We start from the raw sequence: 12,495 nt of genomic DNA, 5'->3' as shown, positions 1-12,495 counted from the left end.
ATCATTAAACCACCTTCAGCTCTGTTTACTCCAAAGAACAGGAGTTGCATTGTTTCCAGGAAAGCTCTTTTTTCTGTGTGACCCAGGCCAAGCTAGCTGGGGGCAGAGTACTTGAAAATAAGCTGGCATTTCTGGCTAACCCTTAGTAATAATCTACCATCTTCCCTTCTGTCCATGCAAATGTAAAATCAGGACACAGGCAAGAAAAAGCATTATATTAGGAATGCAAGTGCACCACATTGGTGTCTTTTTTTATGGGGAAAATATTTGATTCAATAAGCATTTGTAACATTCCCCTGCATTAGTGTTCTGCAGTGATTTCTGCATGGAATGACTTCAATGAAAGGCAGAGGAAAAACTGTTTCTACAGGGAAGACAGGGCAGATTTCATTAAACACTAACTTGATACTGACAGTACAATAGTGCTGGTTGTCTTGGACAATTTCTCTTCTGTCAAAACATTTTAAAGCTGGTGGTTTGCTCAGCACCCTGCCCTCCACGCTGATACAGCAACACATTATTGACAGACTACTGCAAGGCTCTGCGACACACGTAGGTAATGGCAGGAACACAAGCATTGCCTCACCATGCTTTGGTTAAGGGCTATAGCACAGTGCAAAGTACTGTGAACTAAACCTCCTGCCATTAATGATGTACTACAGAAGACAACAAGTGCTTTCAATCTACATTTACAGCATTAGATCTTCAAATACATAGAAGCACCAGTAACACAAACTTCCCTTTCTTCAATGCTTCCTATCACCCTCAATCTCCCCTTACTCTTAGCCTTAAACATGATTTATTTGCTGCCATGTAAAGAACACCACATTTAAATTACTGCTCAGTAATTTATGTATTTGCTCTGCCACTTTCTGTTCCAAAACAGAAACAGAGCTTGTGCCTCAGTCTCTAGATAGGTTAGCTGTGGAAGGGAAATAACTTCTGCTTACTTAACTGAGGGGAAAGGTGCAATAGTGGGAGAGGTGACATCAACACCCAACACTAACAGAGTCAGAGCAAAAGATCTCTCTCCATTTCCTTCTCATATTTCTTTTCTTCTCTCCCATAATCTCAATTAATAATTTCTCAATTCGTGCCACTCCCCTTTCTCCTTGTTTGCATCTGCTAGCCCCGCTCAGTACCTTAAGAGCTCTCAGCCAAACAGATTTCCTCTTGCTCCTAGCAGCAAGTATCCAGCACTACTCCTTATAGCTGGTACCAAATGACATGGGACCTTGCCAAGCTGAAAGCAAAACAGAAGTTTTAGCAGATTGTCACATCTCAGTCTCCTACGTAGAAGAGTAGTTCATAGTCACTGCTACTTCCCACCCATCCACCATTTTCTTAAAATTATAGAGTAACGTTGAATGGGAGGAGACTCTGAAGGTCTCTGAAGCTCCACAGACATTACAGGAGACCCAGAACACCTTCACACTTTCATATCACACTACTATGACACACTGTGATCTGAGTGCTTAAAGCCCTGCTTCTCATCTTAAGAAGTTCTGCACAAACAGAAGGATCAGTGTCTTGGACAGTACTTGGGAGGGACTTGGGCTTAAATCTCTGCTCTGTCACAGACAACAGGAAGTCATTTAAGCCAAGTATTCAATAACTATCAATTTAGATAGACATTCTGACATGTAGTCTTTTAATGAACTACTGAAAGACCCAGCAGATGGTTCAGTAACTCTGATCTGACATCCAACCAGATAAAAAGCCTACAGAGGGGCTCTTAAGCATTACACAAAGTAAAGAAATATTCACTTAGTCTCCTCAAGGAAAATATCTCTAGCCTGCTTTCATGCTCTGGAAAAGTTCCACTGAATATTTTATCTCCTAAACACATTACTATGCATGGTCATTCTGCCCTCTAGTTCTCAACTAGAAAAGCAGAGCTACTAACACTTCTCTGCCGTCACAAAAGAGTAGTGAGACCAGATGGATTTGTATGACAGCAACGGCCCCTGCAGGCACCAGGGATGAATATGAGACAGCAATCCCCAAATGTATCCATCTAACCTTCACCAGCAGCAACACAAACCAACTTCATTGTGATTCCTCAATCATTTCTATGCCTCATGTTACAGAGAGATGCAAGTACAGAGAAGTGGAAAAAATGACACAGAGGCCTAGAAGTAGAACAGAAATTGGAGCTTACACTGTTCTATTTAACCATGTAGCTGCTTAAATACAGGTAATATTTAGAAACCAAATTACACAAAGAATGTGATCATACATATATAGGATGCTTAATGTAAAATTTCAAATTGCAAAGTAGACACAGGGAAACTCAGGAAATGCCATAGAGATCCCATCTTCCCTTCTCTAGCCCTGTGGGTCAAAAAGAGGTGTCTGAGGGAGAGGTGTCAGGAGCAGCTGGGTGCCCTCTAACCCTCCTGACTGCCGTGTGTTGAGCATCCTCCTCCAACCCTTCTGGACTTTGGGCAACTTCTCTGCAGTGCCTTAAGAGCAGAGGTACATCCTTTGTATATGTTATGCATGTTCCATATAACCAATATCGAGCCTGTATCACAAACACCAGGAGGTAAAGCCTCTCCCTGTATATAATCCATTCTGGATGCAAACGTGGTGTTACTGTTTTGACAGCTTCCCAACAACCTTCAGTCAAAACTCAGACTAAGGACAAAGACACTCAAGAAAGACCAACAAGATATGAGCAGCATCAAGCATGGAGGGATTCAGAAGAGGAAGGAAACTGGTGAAAAATTTTCAAACAGCTTTTCCCAGTGTAGACAGTTTGATGCTGTGCGTGTCTGCAGGCCTGCTAGTCTTAAAGGGAAAAGTCATCACATCCCCCCCCAAAAAAAAGATCACAGGGGGAAATGTTTGAGAAGCAGCAAATTAAGAGTTGGGTATAAATCCAGACAGAATGTGAACTTTGTTCTGGGCTGATACTGAAGGCAGTGCTCTGGAAACCCAGGGACAAAATATATCTACTCATTCAGGCTGGGTAGCCAGAGGCAGACAAGCCTGATGCTAAACTGTGTCATTGCCTGAGTCCTCTTTGCTACAGAAAGCACCATACCCTAATCATGAAATCCCACTGGGCTTCAGGCTTCATCTTCAACTCAAAAAGGGGACGAGTAGCAGGACTGAGAAAAGATAGAAAAGATGGCTAGATTACGTCTCTTCCTACCTGAATCACCCTACAGTCTTGTGAAAGGCAAGAAAAACCCAAAAGGGACAAGAAAATTGGGATGTGCTTCCTGTATTGTCTCAAATACTTCTGGCACTGTACAGATATAAAAAATATGTGGTAGCAGCACGCTTCCAAAGGCCAAGCAGAAACAAGCCACTTCTGCGGGGTGCTACAAGGGAGGGGGAAGCGAAGCGGGGCCGGTCGCAGGGACACTCCGCCCTGCCGGGGCGGGACGAGCTGCCAGCAAGGAGCCGAGGCGTGTAAAAGCGAGGAAGAGGGGCGAGTAGCACGGAACGACTAGCCGGGCTGAGCTGCTGAGACGGTGGGTGGGGCTGGGGGGCTCGGTGGGGCCTTACTGCTGGGTTGAGGTGCCAGGGAAGGGCCAGAGCCGAGCTGAGCTGTTTCGTTCCGTTCCACAGGTTGCAGTGGGAGTGCACACGAGCAAACGTCTGAAATGGCATCTGAGGTGAGGGCAAACTTTGCTTTTCCTGCCTGTGCTCTGGCAAATGCAAGCTCAACTTTGTTACAGTCTAAGTCTCTGCAGCCTGCAATTTCCTTCAGGTTCCTCCCCTTACCTCGGAGAGACTAATTTAATGCACTGGTGCACTTCACTCAGACCAGCTTGTGCTTAGGCAGATACTTTACAAAAGCTTGTGTAACTACTTCTATATACAAAAGCTTCATTTTCAGTTTCTGCGCCTGGTGACTAATTGTCTTAGCAACTCATGCCTTCTGCCTTCAGAGTGGCTACTGCAGCCCTGGCTTCCTCAGCTCTGGTTACAGCTGAGCGTCCATCTGCTGTCAGACTGTGCTAGCCTGACCAGAGTTCAGTAGCTAGCTAAAGTTAATCCTTCTGTTTTGCTTTCCTGACTGCAAATGTATCTGTTGCAGTTTCTGCTGACCCACCTCTTACTTCAGTGGAGCCCCACAGCACAGAAGATATGCCTAAAACAGAGCAGTTCCTCATTCAGGCACTTAGCATCTGGTACTGGCTTTTGATTTTTCATCCCTATGCCATAGTTCCATAGGCACTGGATCCACTGAGGGCCTCTAACTTTTCCTTTCAGATTCTGATTTTTCTTTTTACCTCCCTTCAGCTGGCTGACAGAGCTGCTGTAAAGATGTGAAAAGAACTACGTGCAACACTCACCTCTGTAGGCTTTCTCTTGCTGTCCTCTCAGACACGTTGCTTCAGCAGGGATTGGCAGAAATGTGGAGACAGTCACTAGGGAAAAAAGTTTCCAGGGTTACTCAATAGTATTTTGTCTGACTGATAAAACCCCAGCACAGATTAGTCTGCAAATGTCTTGGCCAACTTTTTGCTGTCCATGGTAGTTACAACCTACATGAGAAAAGACTGACAGGGGTACTTAAAAAATCATACAGATTAGTGATTATTTTACAATCTGCAATGGTGAATATATTTAGACCCTTCCTTTAAATGTTCTCCAATTTATTCTTTGTGCCTGCTGGAGAGCTGCTTTTGAAATCTTGGATTGGTTGTAAGCTTTCTGTACAAGTAACATTCCTATCTATTTCCACTCAAGTTTGCCAGAGCTAGGGCTTTAGGAGGCATCCTGCCCAGCAAAGATCTGACCAAGCATCACACATGGCTCGTAGTGAATCCATTCAGTTGCTAAATCACTGATGCAAAAGGTTTAGATGCATAGTGTCACGATGTGTGGCAGGAATTACGTACCTGTCTTTGGTCACATAGTGAAGTAATTAGGTAGATGACCTGTTGGAGGATGTGAGATTAGAAAATCAGTCTGGTTTGAGTAGAAAAACAAGTTTTCTTCTTACATATTTTAAAATCTTCTTTGTGTTCTGACTTATTTTTCTGGACATTCCTGATGCTGAAAGGTATCCAGAGTTCTAGAGTCTGCACCTTAGCTGATTTGATGCTAATTTTATGGCAAAGCTTGCAAGCACATCCTGGACTCTGGAGATGCCTAAACAGTAACTTCAGTCACTTGATGTGTGGCTTATGCTGGCCCACAGCTATTTGTCAAACAAAGAAAAATGTGTCTCTGTTAAACAACAACAACAAAGGACTGCACTGAAAGAACATACTTGAGCTTGGCCTCTATATTTCATAAAGTTCTCAGTGGAAATTACATAGTTCTTAAAACTACAAATGAAGTTATTAGGCCTCTTTGATTTGCCTCTTCCTCTCTCTCAGGGAGATAAACTTTGGGGGGGAAGATTCAGTGGAAGCACAGATCCCATCATGGAGATGCTCAACTCTTCCATTGCCTGTGATCAGAGACTATCTGAAGTTGATATCCAGGGGAGCATGGCTTATGCCAAAGCCTTGGAGAAGGCTGGCATCCTAACTAAAACTGAGCTGGAGAAGATCCTGAGCGGCCTGGAAAAGGTGCTTATTTCCTTCATAAACTGTAATGCATGCTTAGGCCTACATACAATTCCTACATTACTACTATGATGAATAGCTCCTTATCTGAAAATATCCCTGAGTTGACACACTAAAAAGCATCCTTCTCTCTCCTCCTGTCCTATTGCTTAGTTCTAATTCCGTGTGCAAGTGTTTTCCCAAAAGGGAGTGCAGTCCTAGACCAGGGAGAACTGGAGAGGCCTGTATTTTGCAGTTCTGTACTCTTGTACTCTAGCAGACCTGCACAGACTGATTGACAGATTCCATCTAGCTAAAGGTACCGAAGCCAGGCAGTAGGATATCAACCAGTTGACAAGCCAGAAAGGAGAACCTGAAGCCCCAGTGAGTGCATTGTGAATGCTCACTATGGAAACCTGGTGCCTCTGTGAGGTGTGCTCAGCATGACCTGCCCTCCCATCCTCACAGACTGAACATTCCTGAGGAATTGTTTCAGTATAATTAGGAATATTCCTTCTCCAATGGCACTTGGGATCCCTTTGAGTCTGGCTGCCTGAGTTAGTAGAAGGCAATGCACAGTATTGTCTAGGGGTGAAGAGGCAGCCCCTAAGCCCTTTTTTTGAAATACTCATTGTTGTTGCTCACCTACCATGGACAATGGGCAGTCTATACAATGTTTGTATAGGAAAATCTTTATGGACAATGCGAAAGCAATGACTGCCACTTCGGCTCACTTTCTCACTGTGATGCTTAAGTCCTGCTATAGCCAGGATTGCAGGATCAGCAAGGATCAAAAGATGAATCTCCACCAAGTGCAATAGAGAATATAGGGATAGAGCAAGCAGCCAGCCTTGGCCTGAAGGAACAGGAATGCTGGAGCTCCTGTGAGAATGCTTTCATTTCCAATTGGGTGCAGAAGTTGGTCTTTCCTGGGGACAACTTGCAAGTCCCCCCCCTCAGGGAAACAGTATGAGCTGACTTGTGTTTCTGTTGACATTTATAGATCTCTGAGGAATGGTCTAAGGGAGTCTTTGTGGTGAAACAAAGTGATGAGGATATTCACACTGCCAACGAACGCAGACTGAAGGTTTGGGTCCTTTAACCTGTTGTTCCCCTCCCTCTCTATGTAGAGCTGCTGACATTAAGCACATGTGCCTCTGTCCCCAACATGGTGAAATTCCTCAATGCCCTGTGATACTGACATACTAGGTGCACAGCCAGCAGTGTCCAGGACTCCTTTTGTGTGGAGAAGAGGCTGTACAAGCCTAGAATCCAAACTTCCTCTTCCCCAGAGGAGAACACATAGCTATTTACAGGATCCTAGAGCTAGGAGGAGGTCTGCTCTTGCAGGAATTCTTTTGGTTAGAATACAGCGACACTGACAGAAGTTATTCTCTTGTCCTCAGGAGCTGATTGGGGATATAGCTGGAAAGCTGCACACTGGAAGAAGCAGGAATGATCAGGTATGTATAGAACTACTTGTTTTTCTCCTCCTATATTACTCCCACACCTCAGGTCCTTACCAAGCTTCTTCCTGTCATCTCTTGCCTGCAATGACAATCTCCAGCATGTGCTCCCTATGGCTTTAAGCGAGTGATGCTGCAGTGATTCATCATCACAGGGAAGTGGTTTCTGCAGGATTGCTGCCCTTGGAAAGCCCACAGAATCCATTAATTTACTGGCTGGGTGACATGCATCTTTTGGGATCAGCCTTTTGCTAATGACACACTTTGGGGAATACTGTGGGGGATATTTGGAGAATAGTGGAGGATATTCCATCCCAAGCTGCCTATACCTGAGAAGTCCACTGAAAAGAATGAGCTTTGGAAAGCAATATACAGTAACTTTCATGAATAAGAGACATGGGACATATCTGCTAAAATGTCCTTTCACATCACATAGAATGAAGAGTTGGTAGCCTGCCTTGCCTTTCAGCTGAGGTGTATCTGGTCACTAAGCTTGTCACATTCTCCTTTATCTCATTGTGGCCAATCTTGTTCAGGTTGTGACTGACCTGAAGCTGCTCCTGAAGAGTTCCATCTCTGTCATCTCCACTCACTTGCTGCAGCTCATCCAGACCCTGGTGGAGCGTGCTGCTACGTAAGTCCTTTCCCAAGTCCATGGTCTTAATGCTTCTGAGACAGGAGACTTCTAGGCTTGCTCTTTGACTGATACCAATCAGGGCAGCAGCAAGGCCTTCTGCAGAGGATGTCGAAGTGAGACAGTATGTGATAGTCCAGGGAAAGACAATGGGCCCTCTTTCTTCACAGCCTGCTTCAGGGAGACATTCCTCTTCCCCTAATGTATTATGGAGATATAAGAAGAGGAAGGCATAGCACAACACAGGCTAAATATGTTCTCGTGACCTTGCCACAAAACCTGAGAGTTTACCTGCAACTGCTCTCTATGCAAACAGTTGCTGCTCACCCCTTCCTCTCTTTCCATATGCAGAGAAATTGATGTTATCATGCCTGGCTACACCCACCTGCAGAAAGCTCTGCCCATCAGATGGAGCCAGTTCCTGCTCAGGTAAGCACCTTTCACACTGGGCTCTAGGAAGGGAAGCTTTCTCCATTCTCGGAGCCCTGTACAGTTGGAGCCTAGAAGTGCATCATTCTCTGATGGGGCAGCTGGGGGAGACACAGCAGAGCTAACCCTGAAAGCTGCCACAAGTACTCCTCAGTCCAGTGCTACTTGACTCTTAACAACCAAGGACCTGAACACTGCCTGTGTGCTGGAGACTACCTCTCAGCATGCCCCATCCTTTGGCCATTCTGGCCATTTTTTAGCTTCATCTGCTTTCTCTCATGTCCCCTCCTAGCCACGCTGTTGCACTGATTCGTGACTCTGAGCGCCTGGGTGAGGTGAAGAAAAGGATGAACGTCTTGCCTCTGGGAAGGTAATGTGTACTTTCTGTGTAACCCCTGGGCATCACTTTGCTCTATTAAATGACCAAGAGGCAGACCATTACATCCTCTGAACCACTGGTGTTTGTTTGCTACACGCACTGCAGCTTCAAGATCTCAAGCCTTGCTTCATGCACCAAAGAAAAGTGCAATGACTGACATACCCACCAAACAGATGCTCTTCTCCCTTCTCTTTGAAATCAAGAAGTACAAGGCTTTCATCATGCAAATCTTTTTCTTTGGAAGAGAACTCCTGGCTTGGTCTAGAGTTCAGTTTGCTGAGCCTCAGACCATGCTACAGAGAGCAGTTTGATGCCAGATTCTTTTGAGGAGAGAAAGAGATGTCATCCCTCGTTGCTGGACATCAGTTTTTGTTGCACTGTGCAGGATATCATGCATGACTTCCGTTTCCTTTTTCCCTGGCAGCGGTGCTCTGGCTGGGAACCCACTGGAAATTGATAGAGAGCTTCTGCGTAGTGGTAAATGTCTCCCTGACTGAGCAGCACGGGTCTGATTACAATATCTGGGAATTAGAGAAACACTGACACACTGTCATAGTGCTATTTTGAGATACACTGCAGCACCTCAACATGGGAAGGAGGGTAATAAATACAAAACCAGAATAATTTCTGATGACCAGGAACACAGGTTGCAGGCAGCTCCCATGGAATTGGTAAGCAATAAGACTTCTTACCAAATTAAGAAAGCACATGCCTGTATGCTGGGATAATAAATTGAACCACTTCTGCTACACACTGGCCACCTGGGACAAATAACAATGCCTCAACACACCTTATTTGTGTTCCTTGGACTACTAAAGGACTCACTGACACCTGCTGGGGCAGACTTCAAGTTAGGCTAAACATGATCTTTCCTGTCCACCACTTCTCTTACAGAACTGGACTTTGCATGCATCAGCCTGAACAGCATGGATGCCATCAGTGAGAGAGACTTTGTGGGTAAGTACAACTCCACCATTCCTCCCTGCCCCAAGTTAGAAGCAGACACCGGACACCTTCCCAGTTAACATCATTTAACAAGGAAGCTGAAATCCCACACTGGGAAGTAACCAAACAGAAAACCTTTGCACACTTCTAAGCTCCAGTCAGGGCTCCCTGGTTTGTCAAACACAAACAAACGCCCTTCTCACCTCTTGCTTTTCTACCTTTTCTGCAGTGGAATTACTCTTTGTTGCCACCCTGCTGATGATCCACCTTAGCAAGCTGGCCGAAGATCTCATCATCTTCAGCACCACTGAATTTGGCTTTGTGACTCTCTCAGATGCCTACAGGTAGGTGCCTGGTCATTGGGCAAAGAGCCACTTCTCTCAGTCTCTCCTCTTCTATTATCCCTTCCTGAGAGAATGGGGAAGTGGATGTCCCTGCTGCACAAGACTGACAGATAAACCAACACTCCAGAGGATGAAAAGCCTGAGAGAAAGGCAGCCTCAGGGTGAAAATTCCTCATTAAGGATCAGTGATTCTAATTCTGGCAACTCAACCACATCTCCATTCACTGATCACTCCTCCCCAGCTACTGCTGGCAGAAATATGCTGTAAGAGAACAGGCACAGAAAACTTCCTTCTCTGCTGGGAATTCCTGCCAAAGCCCTTCCCAGAACAGCCTGGCTTTGCAATACTAACAGACTTCCTGTCTCTCAATGCAGCACAGCCGCTGCCCTGCCTCTCTGAGGGCACAGAAAAACAAGTCCTGCCTGCTCTTGCAACAGTTGGTCGTGCAACTGGGCCTTGAAGAGAAGCCTCTGTTTTGTCTCTTCTGAGAGGCAGCACCGGGTGGTAGCTCCAGACAGGACTGCAAAACCAAAGATTTTTCTTTGGGAAACATGAGAAACTCTGCACTCACTTCACTGCTTTCCTACACTGAAACAGGAGTCCAGTTAAGGGGGGCTACCAATCACTTTTGCAGGGCTGGGCCAGCGTGCTGCATGTCTTAGTCTGCATCTGCACAGACTGGGGTCTTGCTCACCATTACATTCCCAAAGTATTGCTTTCTTCCAGCACTGGGAGCAGCTTGATGCCCCAGAAGAAGAATCCTGATAGCCTGGAACTGATCCGCAGCAAAGCTGGTCGTGTGTTTGGACGGGTGAGCCTGTTAAAGAAAGAAGAGGAGCAGGGAAACTGCTCATATTGGGGCTGAAGAAGCTTCCTTCTTCATGCCTCTGTGTAAAAATTAACTAACCAGTTGCCATACCTGTTTCTCTCTGCAGTTGGCTGCTGTTCTTATGGTTCTCAAAGGACTTCCAAGCACCTACAACAAGGACCTGCAGGTAAAACAGAAGTTAGTTTTCACTCCAGTTCTCTGAAGAGACACAGTTGTCTCTTGGTCTATAGAACCCTCTTGCACTTTATTTCCCTGCATGGGTGCTACTTGTGTGCAAGATGATAAAAAAAATGGGGCTGTGATACTGTATGCTGTAAATCACACCCAGCCCAAGACTCTATGATGTCATTCCTGCTCTGCTGGCCAGGCTGCTCATGTTGCTTGGTAGACTTTTTCACTGCATCAGGTCACCTAACAGCAATTTCCATCCATGCTCTCATGCAGGAGGACAAAGAAGCTGTTTTTGATGTTGTGGACACTCTGACTGCTGTGCTCCAGGTTGCCACCGGAGTGATTTCTACCCTCCAGGTAAGGCTTCAGCTTCTCATTACTGGATGTGGTTGGAGGACACGTTCTTTGTGTAAGAGCTCTAGTCTGGTCCTAACATGAAGACTTGCTCACTCTTACTGCTTGTTAGTGCTCCCACCACAGGCAGCTCAGGTACACTTGAGCAGAATGTCCTTGGAGAGCCTGGTCCCTCCTAGATGAAGTCCATTCTTTGAGACCACTAAAGGTTCCCCAAAGAGCAGCTGACAGTAATATCTCTCTCTGCAGATCAACAAGGAGAACATGGAGAAGGCTCTGACCCCTGAGTTGCTGTCTACTGATCTGGCTCTCTACTTGGTTCGTAAAGGAGTAAGTATCAGAGGAAGGCTTGGAGCTCTGACTTCTTTAGATTCAGAATACTGCTCAGTGAGGGCCTTCTGTTCTGTCCCCAGGTGATGGTCAGTGTGGGTCAACTACTGCATGTTTAGATTTCATTGTTATAAGGAAAAACAAACCAATAAAAGTGAGAGAACATCCATTCTTGACTGAGTCTGCACTGGACTATCATCTCCTTCTCATTGCAGATGCCATTCAGACAAGCTCATGCTGCTTCTGGGAAGGCCGTCCACCTTGCTGAGACTAAAGGCATTGCTATCAATACACTCAATTTAGAGGACCTGAAGAGCATCAGGTTTGTATCACTGTTACTTTGCCATAAATCCCCTCAAAAGGCAGGTGTCAGTCTGGCTTAGTACAGGCTTCTTTATGGTGCCCTTCCCTGAACAATTCAATACTGACTGCACCCCAAAATTGTCATGGCCTAAATGTCACCATTGCTACTGCCAAACCTGTATCAGTTGAAGGGGCACAATATCACTACCACTGAACAATGTAGGGCATGGGCCACAGGTACTGGGAGAGTATGGAGAAATTCATGCCTTGACCTGGAGGCACCAGCACTATAGAAGAATTTGGCTTCAGACTTCCTTCTTCCCTCTGCCCTTGCAGCTGTGTCTTTGGTATGTCAGGAACTGCTCCTGTCAGGCACTAGAGGTGCAGAAGCAGAACTTCATGATGCTTTTTCTGTTGGAAAAAGGCTCAGCCTCTGCTCCTTTATTTTCTCCACAGGCAATGAGCATGTAAAGCCATCAAGCAGTGCCCCTCATTCCCCACTGATACCTCTTCTCTTTGCCTCCCCAGTCCTCTGTTTGCCAGCGATGTCTCCCAGGTCTTCAACATTGTCAACAGCGTGGAGCAGTACACTGCCGTGGGCGGCACTGCCAAGAGCAGCGTGACTGCCCAGATCGAGCAGCTGAGGGAGCTGCTGAAGAAGCAGAAGGAGCAAGCTTAGAGTGTGGGGACAAATCCCGTGGCTGCAGCGTTGTGCTTATCACACTAATCCAGAGTTAATAAACACTGTGGTGTATTGTAACTCACTGAAACTTCTGTCTTATGTATTCTTTTAG

The 12,495-nt window shown here is 45.7% G+C and overlaps 1 protein-coding gene across 1 annotated transcript; it reads left to right on the top strand.

Annotated features, from left to right (window-relative positions):
- Window positions 1–4,840: 4,840 nt before the first annotated feature.
- LOC306954222 (argininosuccinate lyase) lies at window positions 4,841–12,380 on the top strand (the record flags this gene model as incomplete). The annotated part of the gene is made up of 16 exons (XM_079545282.1): window positions 4,841–4,858; window positions 5,346–5,540; window positions 6,520–6,603; window positions 6,923–6,979; window positions 7,519–7,616; window positions 7,968–8,045; window positions 8,338–8,415; window positions 8,849–8,901; window positions 9,319–9,381; window positions 9,599–9,713; window positions 10,441–10,525; window positions 10,650–10,709; window positions 10,988–11,071; window positions 11,318–11,398; window positions 11,614–11,720; window positions 12,230–12,380. 16 exons carry the CDS (start codon window positions 4,841–4,843, stop codon window positions 12,378–12,380), a joined length of 1,407 nt encoding a protein of 468 aa, XP_079401408.1.
- Window positions 12,381–12,495: the final 115 nt, after the last annotated feature.

Source organism: Tetrao urogallus (genome assembly GCF_951394365.1).
Source record: "Tetrao urogallus genome assembly, chromosome: 20".
Classification (NCBI taxonomy): domain Eukaryota; kingdom Metazoa; phylum Chordata; class Aves; order Galliformes; family Phasianidae; genus Tetrao; species Tetrao urogallus.
The sequence above is the reverse complement of the archived record's forward strand: the minus strand, read 5'-3'. Positions and strand labels throughout refer to the sequence as shown.